Below are 21,477 nucleotides of genomic sequence, written 5' to 3' on the forward strand. Positions count from 1 at the left end.
TGCGTACCTTTACATTGCAAGTGTTAATGAATTCGAACTAAAAACTTGGCTAGCAATAAAAACAGACATTCACCCCTCTTATTTTTTTCTAACCCCTTTTTTAATGTAAAAAAAAAACCACTTCACTAAATACTATATACAAATACACTACCCTACACATCACAAACTCTAAAACACTACCCAAACCCTCGAACACTACACTACCTACACTACTCAAACACCACTACATTACCCTAAACCCTAAATCGCTACCTCCTGGGCGACGCTCCCCCCAGCCCGCTCCCTACACTCAAACACTACCCTGCACACACCCCGCCACTACCCTACACAAACACCACAACACTACCCTAAATCACTACCCCCAGCACGACACTGCCCCTACCCCATTCCTGTCCCTACTTCCAAACACTACCCTGCACGCACCCCCGACAGTACCCTAAACCCTAAAACACTACTCTACACAAAAACCACAACACTATCCTAAACCCTAAAACACTACACAAACCCAACTACACTACCCTTAAACCATAAAGACTACCCCCTGCACGACCCTCCCCTTACCCTAAACCCTTAAATACTACACAGCCCATCTTCCCTCTCTCCTCGATTATCTGTCTTCTCCGGCTTCCTGCGTCATCAGCGAAGCGCGTCCGTTTCCACACAACGATGTGGATAGTCTTTACTTCACAAGCGTTACAATGGATGCGATGTATCAAATTGCGTAGTAAAGGCTACGCGTTGTAACATCGCATGCGCTGTAACGCTTGTGAAGTAATGGTACACGGTGTAACAGCTGCATACTAATGGATGTTTAACCTTAGGAAAGGGAGGGGTTGTGAAGGCAGATTATAATACATGTCATTCACCAACTCAGAGCATGTAGTAATGCTATGTAGGCTCAGCTGGGGTTCCTAACGGCAGCATAGTAACAGATTTCAGTCTAGATAATGCCATCTGCTGTCTTTGGTGTTATTTCGGGAGGTGCACCGAGCCAATCTCAGAAGGCCCATTACTTGAAGAACCATTATCACTGCCAGATTTGTGAGGTCGTCTTCTAGGTCTGAAAACTGGGCCGCTTCTCCGATGGTTGCCGTTGTTAGTAAGGCCCTGTATTGCTCTTGTATTATCTCTTTCAGATCAGGGGCATGGCCTTGTCGCGGAGGGAGGTTCCTGCGTTTTCCGCTACCACGTTGGCGATCAGACAACGCATCCTAAGAGCTATTCGGGGTCCGCAGACATGCAGACCGTCGAGCCAGGTCAGTTGACTCCCGCCATTCCCAGGCGGCCTCGGGGATATCAAGCAATCTTGTTTTCCCTTTAGACTCAACTCACAGGCGGGAAAAAGGAAGGAGTTCTTCAGGTTCAGTGTGCTCAACTGGCATTTCACGGCCAAGAAGGACTTTCTGTGTTTCTGCACTGTGAAAGTGTAGTCTGGGAATAGCATTATGCGAGCATTTTCCACTGTTATATCTGAAAGCGCCCGTGCCTCACATAGAATTGAGTCTCTGTCAACTTAGCGAAGCAGACAGAACAGCAGGGTCCTCAGGTTTGATCCAGGCAGGGGAGGCCATGCCACGATCTGATGAGCGCGCTTGATGGAGAAGAACTGTGACAACGCCTCTGGTGGGATCAGTCTGCGTATCCAGGGATCTGTGTAAATGGTAGCGTCCGTCCCCTCTATTCCCTCTGGCAATACTACCACCTGAATATTTTTCCTTCTGGAACGTCCTTCAGCATAATCTGTTCTGCGCTCCAGAATTTGCACACGGTCAGTCAACGCCTATATGGAGGTCTCTGTTTCACGGGTTCTGGGAGCGAGGCCATTTATAGAGTACTCCATGGAGCTGGTTTTGTCGGCTAGCTTGCGATGGTCTGCATGCAATAATGTGAGGGCAACCAGAACATTATCAATCTTGTTTGCGATTCTTGTGTTCTTGCCTGGTCCAGGGAGATTCCAAGTTGCTGCACTGCCTCAATGACTGTATCCAGCTTGCTCCTCATAGATGTAGAAGAATTTGAGTTTTCTGGCCTTGGTCCCAATGGATGTAGAAGAATTCGTTTTTTGGCATGTCCAGTCGATCTTTTGTGGGGAGTGCGTTGGGGGGCGTGCCACCAGTTCTGGAGCGCATGCGGCCCATAGCGTTAAGCATGGAGAATGTCCCCTTGTAATAGCGCAGGTAGGTAAGCCGCAGGGCCACCTTGACAGCACCAGATGAACTCCTGATCACAACAGTGTGAGCGGTGCCTGTATGCCCCAGCATGCCCCAGTCAGAGCTTTATGGAGAATGCTGTACAGAATCAGTAAAAGCGGACTAATAAGAGGACTCATGAATGGTATCTAATACAGGTGGTTGCAAGCAATCATGGTACCGGGCAGCAGGCAGTAGGCGTAAGCTTTTAGAGACATAACGTCATTGGGGAGTATTGTGATCACTTTAGGACTCAAGCTAAAGGGCCCACTTGCATGCGCCAGTAGGTCCCAAGTGTGCGCAGCAGCATGAGCCGCCCAGTGTCATGAAGCACCTGCGTGTCCGACCTACAACAGTGAAGGTAGGAGTGGAGGGTGACAGGGGGTTCTCAGCCCAGAGTAGAGAGGCACTTGGGGCTCCCGGATCAGTCCACAGCCAGACAAGTAAGCAGGAGCTATCCCAGCATCCTCAATGTCCGAGGTGGGAACCACAGAAGGCCCCTCAGAGAACCATGGAGCGTTGGGAAGGTCCTCTTCTCTAGGGGCCAATCCGGCAATAGCACCAGGCGCATACCAGCATGTGGTCACTAGACCCCACCGCTGCAGATGCCCAAGGATGACGCGGCTTGGGGAAGACAGTGGCTTAAAAGCAGCAAACCGCTCCAGGGGGGGGCTCCAGTGCTGGAGAGACTGAATCCTCTGAGGGGGGGCAGTTGTCCTTATGTGGCTTGTTAGAATAGCAGGCCAGGTGAAGTTTCAGGCATGCAGACTCTCCCTCCACCTGCCCAGGACTGCCGCTGCAGCAATCTTGCCCATGGTCGGGGCAGTCGAGAGAGGGCCATGCACTCCACTGCACCTCAGTGGCGTCACCGAGCCAGGCGACAAGGGCTCATGGCAGCAACCCTCATGCAGGATGGGCAGCCGGCGAAGTGCGACCTAGCATGCCCGTATCCAGCGACATCTCTCGCTCCAGCAGCTCCTCACAGCGGGCCTAGGCAGCACCAGTCAGCAGCCCGAGTCCACCGGGCCCCAGCCACCATGGGCGCTGGGGGTGGTCAGCCTCAGGGGGCCCCACAGCCCCTGGCGAGAGCAACGGGTTAAGCAGATCAGAGCTCCTCACGTTCTCGGAGGCGCACCTCTTCGGGAGCCCTCATCTATCAATGGTGGCGCCCCTCATCGAGTACAGGCCTCATTGCGCGCATTATGGCCTTCTTCGCCATCGGCTCGGCAGTCCGAGAGTCACGCCACAGCTCTGTGGAGTAATAGGGGAGTTGAATACTACATGTCCTCGCCCAATGATAGCCTACTGGTGGATAAGTAATAGATAAATGGGGCTTCGTGGCAGATCCTCACTAAGGCACGTCCACCATCTTGGCTCTCCAAGCCACCTCCTTTACTCCTTACATACCATTTCTCTTGGTGGTATGTTTTGAAAACGTGTGTGTGGATGGCCACCATATCTTTTCATTTCCTACTTTCACCCTACTTCCACTCATAGATATCCAACTGCTTCATAGCCATACAGCACTAAATGGCTGTCTGGTCCTCATTATGAATACGCAAAAGAGATAATTTACATTTCTGTTACCTTGGCACTCACCATATTTCCTAACCCTGTCATTTTCCTCCAGCATTCTGACCCCAGCACTATCCGGCTGAAACCTCGGCGTACACTTTAGCCTCACTATGTATTTGAGGTCCTTAATAACGGCAACAACCACCAAAGATCAAATATTGAACCTAAATATTATTCAACAAACAATACTTTTTATAGCAATAAGACTTTGATCTTGCGCAAGTGCTCAGCAGACTCAACTATTGAAACAGCCTACTGGTCGGTCCACCGCCATATTCCTTTTCTACAATACATAAATTGTTTAATTTCCCCAGAATCCGCTTGTGCAACCAGCAGAGGCATACCCTACTTAGTACTGTTGCCACCAGTTTAGATTGTGAGTTCCCAGAAACAGATGCATATGGATGTCAATAAAGAAATTGCTAAAATGCATCTCTGAAATACTCATTATAGATTTCTCTTGCATTGGCTTATGCTCTGCCACACTGATCCTCCATGTCACACCGATCCTCCATGTGCAGTAGCAAGGTTCCGCTGCTTCAGTCTACTAGGAGAGTTGCATGTGTTTAGTCTAATCGCCCTCCATGATTGCTCTTACACTTCCTCGCGTAGTAATGACATTCAGACCATCTTCCTACTTACATCTCTTACTGATTACTCTTACTGCACTCAAGCAAATCTGTTGCTCTATATTTGTATACATATTACATCATGTATATATTGTCTTGTTTTTGTCATCACTTCCCATACCTTCTGTAATTGTTACCTACCTAAACTAATAATAAGCGAATATACTATTGTTTGCTATGTACAGAGCTTCTTATCAGTGTTCCTGCTGTTCAATAAACTCTACATGGATTTTGGATTTTATTTGCTAATAGGGTGTATTGATGCATGCTCTGCACCCCTTCTAAATGATTTTAGCCAGTATTGTTAGTCATTAGTATTAGTATTATTTATTTGATTTAGTTCTCTACCGAGAACAACACATTTTCTACAGAGCAAATGCTATTGCTGTACATATAAAACAATCAATACAAATTTAAAAAGGATTTTAAAAATGTAAACAAGTTATGACACACATTCATCAGGGGGAGAGTTAAAAAGCTTGATCAAATTCTGCACGGACGAGCTGTTACACCTTAATTGTAATGGTTTTAAATAAAAATTTCTAGCCTCAACCAATAACTGGTTTGGGCATATCGACAATACGTGTTTCAGATCTTGCACTCCACCATTGCAGAGATCGCAAATGCTGGTAACTTGTTCTTTGTGAGTCCATGTAGAGATCAGTGAATTAAATGGGAGTAGCCCAAACCTCAATACAATTACACACCACCTGATTGCATGCCTTAAGGAAAAACGAGTATATCTTTGAGCCTGTTTGTATGTAATGGTCTCTGCATACTGTTCATAATGATGTAATTTGGAGCAGTGCAAGATATCCAGATCGTAACTAAGCCTTGGTGTCAGATGTTTCAAGAAGAGCTTCATTTGGGCAGGAGTCCATGATTTCAAAAGTGCAATTGTGCAATTAGATAATTTAAAAGCGATAATCAAATTCTGGCTTAGAGTGTATTTTGTAAATTCGGTCTCAAGTGTCTCTTTTTTTAATAAGAATCTTAAAGTACCTTGGTCTGCGTGTAGAAGATTGTACGCCCATCTTAGAACATTAGTGATAGCTCTAGCACATGAACTGACTAAGGAGAATTCTAAACGCAGAGCTTGTTCAGGAACAGCTTGTTGAACCATAGCCAGTTGACAAAGAATTTTCCCTTCTTTCTTTTGTATTTGATGCCACTGGGCAATTGGGATATATTCCAGAGTATTGTTAGTCAGTATTGTTCCAAGGATTAGTGTTTGATATATCTAAAATACTATTCTACAAATAACGTTTAGGCAAAATGAGATCTGAAGTATGAAATGCTAGTTCATTTAAATATAATGATGGCTTCTACTGATTATTACCGGTTAATCAATTGAGACGAAAATAGAATATGGGCAATATTAGAGCAAGCAACACTGGAGTTCTCTCAGCTGGGATTGAGAAGGAATATTATCGGTTAAGGATAAAACATCTGTTAAAGCCCATTTATTAATCCAGACAACAATGTTAATTGAGCTTTACGTTGTTTAAAACATGTCTGATTATCATTGATTCCTTTTAACAACAATGTTAATTGAGCTATACGTTGTTTACATGTCTGATTATCATTGATTCCTTTTAACTCGATTTAGACTGAATGTATACAAAATGTATTAGCAGTACCGTGAGAACGTTTTTATGGCACTACTTGCACCCCATGAGGTTGTGATAACAGCTCGGCTCAGGATACGGAGCACTTTATTATGTTTTGCACTTTTTATAAACGAATTAAAAAACCTTGTTATTGTTACACTGCTTGTGAACTAACATTTTGCACAAGTTCGACCTGCACTGCTTTATCTAATGTTACAGTCATGTTACAAAGATACCGCAATCAGACATGGATTATATATAAAACAATACGTATACATTAAAGGAAAATAAAGTACCAACATTGCATACTCACATTTGTATATAGTTCCATAGAGCCCTCCGTCTAAATAAAGTCATATAGTACCTTTTACACTTCATCGTTCCTGCTTTGTGGTTATAGGATTGTCAAGTCTGTGAGCACAAGATATAGCCATTACAGTTCATGCAGCATGCACCCTACAGTTCACTGAGTAAAGACCTCAACATTTAGACCTTCAGGGTGGGTCAAAGGTGAAGGAGGCCTGGTCCAATGAAGACCATAATTTTTTGTTGGTGACCTGCCATGGTGATGAGTGTAAAGCGGGATTGTCAGTGCCCCTAATGCAGGACAGCCACTCCTTCCATGCATTGAAGGAGACCTCACCTGTTGATTTCCAATTGCATAGGATCACCTTACATGCTAATGTAAGTAGAAGGTCCAAGAGCTGGCGGTCATGGTCCCCCTTTAGTGATGGATCTAAGGCTCCTAGGAGAATGTAGATGAATTCCCTTGTGGGATGTATGTCAAACGTGTGTCCAATGTAGTCAAAGATTTTTGTCCAAAAGGTGTGAAGCATGGGGCAATCGAACAACATGTGTGGGAGGTCACCAATACCAGAGGAGCAGTTCCAGCACGTCGGTGTGTCCCGCAGGCCAACCTTAAATAGTCTCTGTGGGGTCCAAAACGCCCTGTTAATAATCATATATTTGGTCTGTGATAGTATCGGTGATACCTTGTGTGTGAGTGCTGATGCATGTATCCTGACCCAGTCTATACTTATTCCCGTGTTGTTTGTTTCTGATTCCCATTTTACCTCATTGCGCCTCATCGACTTGTTGGCCGTTGGCGCGAGTAGTTTATATATTTTTGAGACAAAATGTCCAGAGGATTGAAAGTGTGGTAGCATAGCTTTTAGCCAAGGCGTCACTAGCTTGAATGCTCTAGTGGATAAGGCTGACTTTAGCTTTAAGAAAGCATAAAAGTCGATCGGTAACAGGGAGTGTCTAGCCTGTAGAGTCGAGAATGGCTTTATCAGACCAATGGTCCCATATGATGGGTGATCCGCCAATTTTAATAGACGGATTACGCCATAAAGACGCAGAGGAGGAATTGTGGATTTGTTGACCAGAGGCGTGAACGCAATCTATCCGCAGAAGTGCTCTCTTGGTATTGAGCGTGATGTATTTAGAGTTCGTGAGGTGTGAGAGGCCCATTGTTAGGACAGCGTAGAGCAGGGCTTTGCCTATAATGGATTTTTCAATATTGACCCATAAGGGCGTGTAAACAGGGTCTTCGATAAACCAGGAGGCTCCCTGCTTGCAGAGAAAGGCGGACTGGTAGTTTCTGAAATTTGGTAATCCTAATCCCCCTTTAAGCTTTGGGAGTTGCAGTTTTTTCATGGCAATTCTCGGTTTCTTCCCTTTCCACAAGAAACTCGAGATCAATTTCTCAATTTTATGTAAAAAGTCTTCCGAGAAGGTCATGGGGAGCATACACGCCATGTAATTTACCATAGGACTGATCATCATCTTTAGTGTTTCAGCCCTACCCCACCACGAAAGGAATTTAGGAGACCAGCCGTCTAATAGCTTTTGTATTTTTTTTGTAGAGCAGCTCTTCATTAATCTTTAAGGTGGATATCAAGTCCTTTTCAAATTCCAGTCCTAAATATTTAAAACTCTTCGACTACCAGGTAAGCCCGGAGTCGCCCAGGATTGTTTTATCACATAGGTTATTCAATGACTTCACCTCAGTTTTATCCTTGTTCAAGGAGTATCCAGAGACAACTGAGAATTCTTCTATTGTGGACATTAGCGCTGGGATAGCCTTGTCAGCTTGTTCACTCATAACCAACACGTCATCTGCATAAGCCGTGAGTTTGATGGTACAATCAGCGAACCGGATTCCAGCGATGTCAGGGTTTTCCCTTATGTAGTATAGAAAAGGCTCAATAGCCAGGAGGAATAAGGACGGGGATAATGGACATCCCTGTCTAGTACCCTGTTCTAGACCAAATGGGGAGGAAAAAGCGCCGCCAGCTCGTACTCTAGCAGAGGGACAGGCATAGAGGGACATGACTAATTTAGTAAATAAGTTCTGACCTCCTCCAGGCGACTGCTCCTTTAACGACCATAGAGGGCTGCTATCTGACCCCCAGCTCCTGAAGGGCAAGGGATTCGACTGTCGTGGTCTTTCTGCAACATATCCTGAATTTTGGGCTGATTCCGAGCGCGGAATGCTAAAGAAATGGAACCGTCTGCTCTGACCGCTGTAGACTGAAGAGCGGGACGGAGACTGATGCCGGGTACAACAGCGCGGCTCTCCGGAGCACCAGGTCCGCTCGCCACAGTCAGCGACAGGAGCCTAAAGAGTCCAGAAATGGCCCCCCTACCCAGCGGTGTGACCAGCGATATGACCAGCCCCCGGAGCCGTGAGTAAAAAGAATGCTTTTTGCCGCATTTTGACCGATCAACACGGAAGGGTGATAAAGGCGCGAAACACCGGCAGCTTAATGGCGGTCTGATCAAGCTCCCGACTGCGATCTGGAAAAACCCAGCGACCTCCATTGTTATAATCTGCGCAGTTTGTGGGCAACAATACTAACTGCTGGGGTAAACTGTACTATTTGTGTTATCGGCTCGATCATAACTGCTCAATGTCTCTGAAGGTCCGTGAGCAAACAGCGCGGCATCTGTAAACACAAGACGCGCTTCAACAAAATGGCGGCGGACAGAGTATTGTGACTGGCTTAATGCGCAGCGACACAGGAGAATGCCCTCATAGTGTCCATTTTCATTCATAAACACAGCGCACGTGTGCATTCTGTGAATCTACACGGTCTCCTCTCCACGCTAAGGCACACTGACGAACTGTCTGAAAAACGGAAGTACAGAATTCATCACTTTATGTAAGCAGCCTGAAATGGTGGCTCCCCGACACGTCTGACGTCGCGCTGATATCGCAGCTAGGTCATCCTGCTACTGACTTCATCTATTGCTCTGCTCAGTGTTTTGAGACTGTGTATATGGTTTGGTCATATGTAGTGGTGTAAAACGCCTGAAAATTCTACATGCATGCAAATAAGTGCAAATAAGTGCAGTGAAAGTGAAGTGTAAAACGCCTGAAAAAATTCTACATGCATGCAAATAAGTGCAAATAGGTGCAGTGAAAGTGCAGTGAAAGTGAAGTGAAAGCTCCATGCAGCATTGGATAGAGAACAACACCACATGATATCCTTGGCTGATTTTAACAGTTTTTTTATGTGTGTTCCTTTATAGTTTTCTAGCAAAACCGAATAAAGATTGATTGATTGAGAAGGAACTCAAAGTAGTGAGGCAGACTTCATTGTAGACTACACCTGAATTTATATTTTCAGTGATGTTTTGTACAGTCAAGAAGGAATAATACTTTACTGTGCTTTGTACAGGGCCTTGAGAAATTGTTTTGAAATATTTCTGTCTTTACTGTGGTGCATACAGAATATTGAACAGTGTGAAGAAATGGTTCGACTTGAATCCTGGCAACATGGATTCTTTCCCTGCATTATGGTTTCAGCCAGACCATCTGTACTGCTAGCAGTAATCCTGATTGCAAATAAAGTTCCAGATTTTGATTACCTTTCGCTTAGAGAATGTTTTGACAGAGTAATTCTGAAGTTTTACTTGATTTTTATTTACTGAGTTTTATATAGCGTGAACTTGGCCTGAGGGCATCGGAGCGCTTCACAGAAATAGCAGCATATACTTGAGATACATTTGGAATAAATACAAATACTTAGTGGCAAAGTGACGAGGTATATGAGGAATTGCATAAACCGAACTACATGCGATACATTTGGAGTACATATAGATACATGGTGAGATTATAGGACGTGGTGTACTAGGACATTGGGGAAAGTGATTGATATAACTTCGAGGTAGTTACGGTACATAAAATACATATCGCTTTTCACAGCACAGCAGCAATTGTACAAAATGACTGGAAGAGTAAAATAAAAGTAAAAAAGCACATAGTAGCAATACGTACACTGAAGAAAAAAAACTGGATGAGCAAGAGTAACAGGCATTGTATTTCTGAGGTTGTTGGGGTAAGGCCTTTTGTGGATTGGAGAAATAGAGGCCCAGTTTTCCCCGGGGTAGTGGTGCACAGCTTTATTTAGAGGGTGCCAGAAGGGTGCCCGCAGGCTGGTCATGAGCTTTAGGGAGGTGGGTTTAGGTATTTGTTGAAGAGGAGAAGCTTCAGTATCTTATTGAAGAGAGGGAATAATTGATGTTCCCACAGGATCCAAGGCAGGAAGTTCCAGATTTTAGGAGCATATCCATAGAAGTAGCAGGTGTGCGATTTCTCTCCCATCCATTTAGGAGGAATTAGACTGTTTGACCTTCATAGAGGTCTCTTTTGGCTGGCTTTTGATACTGTATTTGTGAGGTAGATTGGTTCTTCATTGTAGAGCGCTTTGTATGTTATGCATGCAGGTTTCAGTATGGCCCTTGCCTCGGTTGGCATGCAATTGAGTTGTTTGAGGGGGGAGTAAGTTATGTGGTCGAAGAGCTATTCCCCAGATATAAGTCTAGCCGCAGTGTGGAGTGTGGGTACAATGGGGCTAGGTAAGACTGTGGGAACCCGTGACCATTGCGTTGCCATAGTCCAACTTGGGTAGGACTAAGGATTGCACCACCTTCTGTAGGTCTTCAATGGGGATGATGGGGTTGAGTCTTGAGGTTTTTCAGCGTGTAGCATGCTCTTTATGGAATGATATGGTCTTTCATGATTAGGTGGGAGTCAAGTGTAATCCCCAGGGATTTAACAGGAGTAGAGATGGACAGTTTGCAGTTTAAAGCTGTGAGGTTGTCAAGCCAGCAATCAATAGGAAAGGATTTTGCTTTGGGACTAATGAGGAGGATTTTAGTTTTGGTGGGGAGTTTGAGGTGATTGCTGGTCAGCCAGGCTTGGACTTCGAGGAGAGTGTTATTTAGGTGCTGGGTGTCTTTGAGTGATGGATTTTTCATGTATAGTTGGGTACCATCAGCATATATAAGGTAGTCTATTCTAGCTTGCCTCAGGATAATTGCAAGGCGTTCCATACAGAGGTTGAATAGTGTAGGAGACAGGATTGACGCTTGGGGGACTCCTTTTGAGACTGATGTTGTTTTTGAGGACGAGTTATTGAGCTTGATTAACTGCGAGCGTTGGCTTAGAATGGAGATGAAGCACTGAAGGACAGTCCCATTGATGCCTGCACGTTGTGAGAGGGTGTTTAAAAAGATGCTGTGGTTGATAGTGTCAAAGGCGGCTGAGAGGTCAAGCATGCAGGCCTGGCCATCATCCAAAAATCTGTGTAGGGCATCCATGATGTTTAGTATAGCAGTCACTGAACTGTAGCCTTTCCTGAAACTGAATTGGAAGGTGTTAAGCAGGTTGTATTTTTCGATATGGTTGTTGAGTTGTACAAGCACACATTTTTCAATGGTTTTGGGGAGGAGGGGGAGTTGGTTATATAGGTTTGTAGTTATTAAGGTTGTCCTGGTTGGCGTCTGGTTTCTTGATGAGGGAGTAACTTGGCAGAGTTTGAGGGGGAGCCAGTATAGAGGCGCTTGACAGAGGAGTTGATGATTTTTCACCATTGCACCAGGGAGGGGGTCCGATATGAGATGCTCGCGAGTAAATTTTGCAATTCTTAAGGGAAATAGCTCTTAAGTTAAGCCATTTAGGTGGTTGCTTTAGTTACCTAGCTGGCTGATGAGGATTATGAATCCGAAACCGGTCCCAGGATGCTTGTTTCCGGTCCAGGGAAGACATGGCTTGGCAGTTCGGGCTGGACTGTTCCCATGAGGCACAGGGTCAGACTGAGTTGCATATGGCCATGTCTGAACTGGGGTGGTGGAGTGAGCTAAGAATGGTGATGGATTAAACCCAGATCAGTTGACTGGGGATGAGTGTTTGATTTGCTCAAATGCTCCGTCCATCATCCCCTTTGGTATCGCTTTGTTTGCCCTAAATTGGCAGGGTATGCCCAGATGTGCCCAGACGTGGGTCCACACTGTGTCTCCGGATTGAACCTCTCTGCCCCAGCTCCTCATGGACGATCCTCTGCCCCAGCTCCTCATGGACGATGAGGCTGTGACTTTGCTGCGGACTGCCTTTCTCCCACCGGACTTGCTGGCTATGGCAGCCCTCTTCCTGGACTTTCGGACTTGGACCTTTATGCTCCCCGCCATTTTCTTTTTATGACTCACTTCTTTTTCTACCTTTCTCCTAATTTTAGCGATCTCTGACCCCCCCCTCTGTCCTAGCGACCTTTCTATTGTCTCTCCTGTTGCCTCTGACACACTCCTCGCTGTCTTACTCATTACTATCTGCTTCCCTCTCTCGTTTGTCTCACTTTCCTGCCCTTCTCTGTCCCTTCCTTGGTGCTGTGACTGCATCCCCCTCCCACCCCACTAAATGGAACTCTGCTTTTCTGTATATAGAGATAACTCTAATCACTAGTATATGCAGTAGACCTTTGTACTCTACTATTCCTATGTGACTCTTGGAGTATATCCATTTGTATCCCTTCCCTATGTATATAGAGATAACACTAATCACTAGTATGTGCAGTAGACCTTTGTACTCTCTACCATTCCTATCTGACTCTTGGAGTATATCTATTCGTATCCCTTCCCTATGTATATAGAGATAACTCTAATCACTAGTATATGCAGTAGACCTTTGTACTCTCTACCATTCCTATGTGACTCTTAGAGTATATCCACTCGTATCCCTTCCCTATGTATATAGAGATAACTCTAATCACTAGTATATGCAGTAGACCTTGTACTCTCTACCATTCCTATGTGACTCTTAGAGTATATCCATTCATATCCCTTCCCTATGTATATAGAGATAACTATAATCACCAGTCTCTTCTTTGTGTGACTTTACATCTTGTACATTTGCCTTTTTTTCTGTGTGTATCTCTTATGTAACGCATGTAATCCTAAATCCTTATGTTTTGCAACTGGTTCTTATATAAAGCGCTCTGACACCTTCGGGTAAAGTCCGTGCTATATAAAATAGCATTAAATAAAGATAGCCTGGCTGATGAGGATTATGAATCTGAAACCGGTCCCAGGATGCTTGTTTCCAGTCCAGGGAAGACATGGCTTGGCAGTTCGGGCTGATTTGCATATGGCCATGTCTGAACTGGGGTGGTGGAGTGAGCTAAAGAATGTTGATGGATTAAACCCAGACCAGTTGACTGGAGGTGAGTGTTTGATTTGCTCAAACGATCCTTCCATCATCCCCTTTGGTATCGATTTGTTACCTATGACAGTGATTCTTAACTTGTAGACCACGGACTCTTGGTAGTCCACAACACTTACTCAAGGGTTCTACTGCTGTAAAGAAAATGAAATAATAGATGAATAAAGTATACATATATAAAATGCAAAATTAGAAATTTTAATTGTGAAGGAATTTGTAATTGGATGCTAAAAATTAAGTTGATATCCTTATGTGGATTTGTGGAGGCAGCACAAGTACAGCAAAAGGAATAAAGTATGGGCAAGTGGTGACCGCAAAAGAAGCACTGCTATGTGCCCCCAAAAAGAGAGCATGCATTAGTGCAAAAAACGACCAAATAATATGCTAGTAAACAGCATATCGCTCTATCTTATAGAAATAAAAATACAGTATATCAACCTTCTGATTAAAATTTCGAGTTTTGCATATGTTTATGAATTAAATAAAATATTTGTATTTGTTTGAGTTACGCTTGCTTCTGTGTTTTTGTGTATTGTTTCGAAGTTCAAATCATAAAAATTGCCGAGACTTTGGCCCCCGCTTTCCATTAGTGATTTACTGGGGGTCCATAGAAGACAAAAAGTTAAGAACTGCTGATGTAAGAGAATGGTAGTGGTGCTACACTAAATAATTGATGAGCACTAATTAAATAAAGAAAATATCTCACTTTATATGAACTCCATGTTTCGCAGGAATTGTGCAACTTATGTAAATGATAGAAAATATTTTGCAGCATGGCATCATGCCTATGAAATGGTTTTTTTAAACAATTGATTTGTGGGTAATACATTTTGCCAAGCAGGTAACACACCGACACACACACACACACCCACCTCTGCCTGTATTAATTAGTAATATTTTTCCTCCTGCACGCCAAGCTTGAACCCCCACTTAAATCTCAGAATTTCTGCTTCTTGTCATCCTCATTTATTATCTCCAGACCTGACTGCGAATAATCTGGCATATTTTTTCTCCACAGGAAATGAGTGTAGGTTATGCCAATGGGATCAGGGTGATGAGCATGACGCACACCGGAGAGCCTGGCTTCATGCTGTACATCCCCATTGAGGTAGGTGCCAAATTTCCATCTTTGTAACACCAATCCAATTCTCACGCATAATATCTTTCATAAATTCACATGCTTGAATCATTCTGGTCATCGAACTGGGAAACTCTGGTGCATATGGAGCTATATAAATATCAGTTTCCTATAGAAACAGCTACAAAACAGAACTACAACTGACAACCTACAACCCTTCAAAGTTTTTTTTTTTAATTCTCAGTTTAAAGAAAAACTGGCAGTGTGATAGCAGATAATCTCAGCCATCTCTGGAGTACCATGAATGAAGCGTTTAGCACCGTAAAATTACAGAGCTGATCTCCACGTTGGCATTTTCATTCATGGATCTCTTCGCCGTGAACGATTACAGGAAGTGTCCTCAGATTTGTGCTATTTGAATGATTCCCCTAGGGAATCCTTCAGTTCAACTGGTCTTGGGCCTGCTGATTCTGTCAAAAGTACTGTGGAAATTCTGGGAGGCTCAAGAACAGTTGATTCTGATTGCCCCATACTGGGCACAGAGGGTCTTGGACACTGATATGCTGGAACTCAGTACATAGACTCCCCTTCTGCTTCCATGCAAGAATGTAAGGTCTTCCTGATTAATCCCAGATGCTGCGGCTGCACATGTGGCGTTTGAGCAGTGCCAGTCAGAGTTTCCGTACCTTCCTAATGAGATGTCATCTTGGTTGCCAGGAAGCCCACTGCCAAAATCATGTATACAGGTCGCTAGGATAAGTTTGTTTAATAGTTTTAAATCACCCCTTTCAGACATCTTAAAACCTGCGGTGTTCCTTGAAACTGTGTCTTTTTTAATGGCTATAGTTAGTGGCTTTCTCACGGCTTGGTTGTTCTTCATGTGTCTGCCTGATTCAACGGCTTAGATCTCCATTAATGATGTGCTTTCTAAAAGGTTTGCTTTACTTATTTACTCCACCTCCAATTGAATCTTATTTTGATTTTCTTGAGGAAATTCCCATCTAAGCCTATACTGTTGCCCTGCTCAACTTCTTCCCTTGAAACCGGTTTTGTTGCTGTTAATAACTTCAGCCCATACGTTAGGAGGACTTTAGGCCCTGTCAGTTTGCCCACCTTTCACAGTTTTCTCTCTAGATAAGTTGGCTCTTCATACCTGCCCATCTTTCTAAACCAAGGGGGTTTAATCGTTAAACACGGCCCCAGTCTATTTCACCTCCATTTTTCTTCCCTCTTCCATATCCAAGCAAGAAGTATTCATCACTGCATAGACTCAATCCCTGATCCGTAATATCTTAAAGCATGGACCGCACACATCGGTAACGAGTGGATGAGCAGCTCTTTGTTGGGTTCCCTAGAGCTGAAAAGTGCAAGGTTGTGACCATGTGTTTGTGTGTATTTTGATAGAGAGAGCATGAGCTAGAGAGAAAGATAGTATATTTAGGGGTTAGGGATGGGTAAGGGTATTGGGTGGTAAGGGTGTTTTTAGGGTTTAGGGTTTGGTAGGGGAATTGCCTAGTAGGGTTTGTTTTAGGATTTAGGGGTGGGTATTGGTATAGGATGGTAAGGGTGCTTAGGGGGTTTAGTGGTATTGGGAGGTAAGTGTGTTTTTAGGCTTTGGAAGTGGGTAGGGTTACTGGGTGGTATGGGTTTTTTGGGGTATTGAGTGGTAAGGGTGTTTTAAGTGTTTGGAATGGATTTGGGTATAGAATGTTTTTAGGGTTTGTGGTGGGTATGGGTTCTTGGTTGTAATGGTGTTTGTAGAGGTGGGTAGAGGTATTAGGTGGTAAGGGTGTTTTTTGGGTTTAGGGGTGGGTAAGTGTTATTGGGTGCAAAGGTTTTTTTTAAAAGGATTTTGGGAGGGGTAGGGATAGTAGGGGTATTGGATGGTACGCCTGTCAGGGTCTAGCAGTGGGTAAGGGTATTGGCTGGTAACTTATTTTTATGGGGTGGGTAGGGATAAGGTGTTCTGAGGGAGTTCTTAGGGTTTAGCGGTGGGTTAGGTGGTAATGGTGTTTTTAGGAATGGGTAAGAGTATAGGGTGAGAATGGTATTTTTAGGGTTATTGGATGGTAATGGTGTATTTAGGCTTATGGGGTAGGTTGGGGTATGGAATGTTAAAGATAATTAGGAAAATGGGGTAGTTAAAAAAAAATAAGTATATGTTGTGCTTATATATATGTGTGTGTGTGTGTGTATATATATATATATGTGTATATATATATATATATATATATATATATATATATATTAAACGAAACCCTTTCATCCATAGATCCATATAAATGGATTTGACTCTTGTATATACTTGCGTGGCGTTGTAAAGGCATGCTTGATAAAGGCTTGTGTTGTAAAGGCAATTCGTGGTAATGGAAGCATGGTAAAGGCTTGCGTTGTAAATGCATGCATTGTTAAGTCATACAACTGGCGGAATTACCACAGCAGCCGCATGGCACCATATGATGATGATGCTGCAGAGCCATCTGGGAAAAGCTTTTTCAAGCCAGTGTGAAGCCTGTATCCACCACCAATATTGTCGCCAAAGGTAGTTTCATGTTTCTATAGTTGCATCTGGAAGCCTCTCATTGGTTAGCTATTTTTTTCTACCCGAGATTGCTTGAGATTTCTATATATTTTTCCTCCCCATTAAAGTTATGGTAATTAAGTCTTTCATCTCCTCACTCATTGGCAACTGCATCTCCATTTACTTTGAATTGTGTATGATCGGGTTCTCCAACCTTTTGCTAGCGTTTCTGTTTCAGTCGAAGTGATAAGCAACATCCGTACCCTAACTGAATGTATGAGTATAGATGTGTTGGAAAAACAAGTAATACATGAATCGATACCCTAATGGATATATAATACAAAGTTAGGAACAATTAACAGTATTTAGTGAGTGTTTATTGGTAAACAAATAGTGTATTTCAGACCGCAATATAGGCCAATGTATAATATTCTAAACTATATTAAATTTAAATGCAAGGATATAGTCAGAAAACTGTTTTAAAAGTAATACCAAATTATGGATTGTACAAGAAATTTGTCGTTCAGAAACCGGTCAAAATTGGTAGGATTTACAGCTGCATCTTGACAGAGCTCGCGAAAGGCTGAGCTGCATGTGTCAAGTTATAGGAACATAACAGTTTTAACTATTGCAAGAGACAGTTATTTGTTTTTATCTATGTGAATTGATTACACCTTTTCTGTATAAAGCTTGGAATAATATAGGAAGGATTTACAAACAATATGTAAGGCAGTTGGTAGCAGTCCCCTACAGACATTTGGGTAATTAGTGACATGATTTGCATCAACATTGATCAAACCTTAGGGGACTTAAATATCATTTTTCATGGTGGCATTTTGTGGATTCCGTCTTAGGTAACTCCTGGTAAATATAGGGGAAATGGTGCATTTGAAATAGTTTAGTCTAGCCAGTGAACAAAATGTGATAGGATATAAAGACATCATTACAGTGGGTTGGGATTAACTCCGAGGATATTTTGAGAGCTTCCCAAGCAGTTGGCGCATATTGCAGTACAATAGGAAAGTAACAATGTAGGATCTTGGTAGGATGCATGATCACTGTGGACCCGGGTTTTACCTCACTCTGCCATAATCCACAATGCCATAGTTCTTAAACTTTGCACAATTCTTTTGAACCTTAGTTTGCAAGCTTCCACAATTTCCACAATATTCATATTTTTAAATTCCATAATAGTCTATAGGGAAAGCCACTGGCCGAGTCCACTATTCTGAGATCCAAATTAATATTTATTTTCCTTACGGATCCCGTGTCAGACCTGGTTGTAATTTAGACATTGACTTTACAGCTTTGTAAGATTCATGACATTGATGATAAATCGTGGAGATAAGTTCTGTGACCGACAATTCGGCAAGTTACTTGGTCCTAAACGGCAAGGTGAACTGCACTTTACCTCACTAGTTAATAATATTATGTTCGAGGCATGTGGGCTGCTGAATTCATATCTGTGCATAAATCCCTGCCTAGTGTTGGGTCCGGATGATTGCACCTTGTTGTCCTGGAAGAGTCTTCGAAGTATCACGAGATAGGTGACTCCTGGACTATAGTGCGCATGGGCATCTTCTCCATCTTCAGATTGTTTTTTTCCGACATTGGGTTCGGATGTTATTCCTATACTCCAACTTCGGAATCGAAACTAAACTTTCCTAGAGGCCAAAAGGCCTTCGACTTCGACCGTATTGTTCTCGCTCGGTACTTCTTGACTCGATCAAGCTTTCCATCTCGACTCGGTCGTCGACGTGGGCCGTTGGGCCTTTTCGACGCCACGTGTGCCTGCTGTCGATGGAAAGGAGCCCGTTCAAAAGGTGCCCACAATGCCACTCCAAGTTCCCGCATACTGACAGACACACAGTATGCAACAAGTGCCTATCACCAGACCATAAGGAAGAAACCTGCCCAGCCTGTGCCCAATTCTGTTAGAAGAAAACCATCCGGATTCGACGGGCCGCTAGGCAAGAGATGCAGCGACAGGCACCCGAACCAGACATAATCTTCGAGGATGAACAAGAACTTCTAGAAGGGGAAGATTCGGATCTAGAGATAGTCACCGTCGAGGACCACTCGGACTCCGATGACGAAATCCCACCGGGGCAAACCGTGAGTACATTGCCCCCGACACCAATTACCCCGTTACAGAAGTCTCCGATCGAGGCATCGCCCAAAGGCCTTAGCCAAGATCCAAAACATCATTCAGCAGCCCAGCCGTCTGGCTCGGCTCCGAAAACAAAGATTAAGCCTTCAGACACCCCAGGTCCGAGTAACGTTATCCCAAAGAAAGTTCTAGAACCTAAAAAGGTCGTCGACCCGAATGGCGTCGAACCGAAAAAGCCCGTACAGCCTAAGGGTGTCGACCCGAAGAAGGCCGTCGAGCCAAAAAGCGCAGAACCAAAGAAGGCCGTTGAGCCAAAGAAAGCCGCCGACCCTAAGAAGGCCGTCGACCCAAAGAAGGCCGCTGCGCCTAAAGTCGTCGAACCGAAGAAGGTCGCCGACACAGAGGGCGTCGTACCGAAGCCTGTGGCCCAGCCGAAGAAGGTTACCGAGCCAACAAAGGCACCGACCCAAAGACAAGTGCTCCTAAAAAACCGGTCGATCTGAAAAAAATCGTCGACTCGACAAAAGACATTCAACCTAAAAAACCTGTCGAGCACAGAAAGCTCATCGAACCTAAAGATCCGGTTGATCCGCAATCAGTCGTCGACCCGGACAAAGAGGCCGAGCCGAGGAAGAGCAATAAGGCACCGAAAGTCGTCAAACCAAAAAAGGTTGTCGACCCGAAGGCAACACTCGATCCAAAAAAGACCGAGCCAAAGAAGTCAAAGACACAGCCATGGACAGTGGAAGAAGAACTCTTCCATCCAGAGCCATCAGAGGATCAGGCAAAAATATATATAAACCCTGACACTGGTAAAGTCACAATCCTACACAGGAAGAAAAGGCCATTGGACACGATCTCTCATTCCCCCATTCCTCCAAAGAAAAAGGAAGTTGGGACTTCTCCCTCTAGACCCTTCATTCCTTTCTATCCCACTATGCCTACTACGCCTTTTGCTCCTTACTCTCCTACACACTCTGGGGACAATGAGGGCGACACAGGGGAAGATCCTCAATATGATTATAACTATCCAGAGGATCCTAACCCTCAAAATGAACCATGGGTAGAGCCGACTCATCCATATGACACGCATCCCATCCCTGACACCTCCTCATACCCAACAAAGCCATCACCTGACGACACCATTGTCTTCAACCAGCTCATAGATAGGGCAGCGCAGTACCACAATGTAGAGATGCACAAAGGACCTACAGACGAAGACTTTTTATTTGAGACATTCCCTACTTCTGAGAAAAATGTCAGAACACTTCCTATGTTGAAAAGGGTACTAAAACACGCGCCAGATATATTTAAAGATACAGCCAGGGCACGCGTAATCAATCCCAGGATTGAAAAGAAATATAGAGCGGCCCCTACAGACCCTGCTTATATCAGAGGTCAGTTACCATTAGATTCACTAGTAGTAGCTAACGCATGCAAAAGGGCCAACTCGCAGACAACAGGAGAAGCTCCACCTCCTGATAAGGAATCCAAAATACTAGAGGCCTCGGGTAAAAGAGCAGCATCACAGGCCTCCAATTCATGGAGAATTGCAAATACACAAGCTCTACTAGCTCATTACGACAGAGCACACTATGACCAGCTTGAAAGTTTGATGCAACACTTGCCTGAGCCTTTCAAAGCCCAAGCTAACGACCTCATACAGGAGGGGAAATTTATTACAAACGCCGCCATTAAATGTGCGCTTGACGCAGCTGACACTGCAGCTAGGTCCATTAACACTAGCGTCTTATTGCGAAGACATGCATGGCTACGCATTTCTGGCTTTAAGAACGAGGTACAATCCACCCTTCTTAACCAACCAGTCAATCAAGACTTCCTTTTCGGCCCTGCAGTCGACACCATTTTAGACAAAATAAAAAAGGATATAGAAACTGCAAAATCAATGGGTGCATTGCAGTTTCAACAACACAGAGGTTCCTTTCGACGCTCCTCATACAGAGCAGCTACACGGGGCAATACTTCGCAAACCTCATCTACATACAAAAGCAACACCCAAGGTTCCTTTAACATGAACTCCAACAGAGGAGGATATAGGGGCAACAATAATAAGGGAAGAGGACGTGGAGTCAATAATACCAGAGCCTCCACTGCCGCAAAACAGTGACTTCATCACACTACCTCCAGACCATCTAACACCGGTCGTAGGCAGAATCCAAAAATTCCTACCTGTCTGGAAAGCAATTACCACAGACAGGTGGGTGAGACAAATTATCCAGTATGGTTATTGCCTAGAACTG

General features: G+C 44.1%; 1 protein-coding gene across 2 annotated transcripts in view; it reads left to right on the forward strand.

The window, feature by feature from the left end:
• Positions 1 to 21,477, forward strand: part of PDPR (pyruvate dehydrogenase phosphatase regulatory subunit) — a 795,794-nt gene that overhangs the window by 690,763 nt on the left and 83,554 nt on the right. For both annotated transcript variants that reach the window (XM_078670675.1, XM_078670676.1), the window contains exon 16: positions 14,526 to 14,615. In XM_078670675.1, the coding sequence (XP_078526801.1) occupies positions 14,526 to 14,615 (90 nt within the window). The remainder of the gene's footprint in view (positions 1 to 14,525; positions 14,616 to 21,477) is intronic.

This window comes from Lissotriton helveticus, chromosome 12, assembly GCF_964261635.1.
Source record: "Lissotriton helveticus chromosome 12, aLisHel1.1, whole genome shotgun sequence".
NCBI lineage: Eukaryota > Metazoa > Chordata > Amphibia > Caudata > Salamandridae > Lissotriton > Lissotriton helveticus.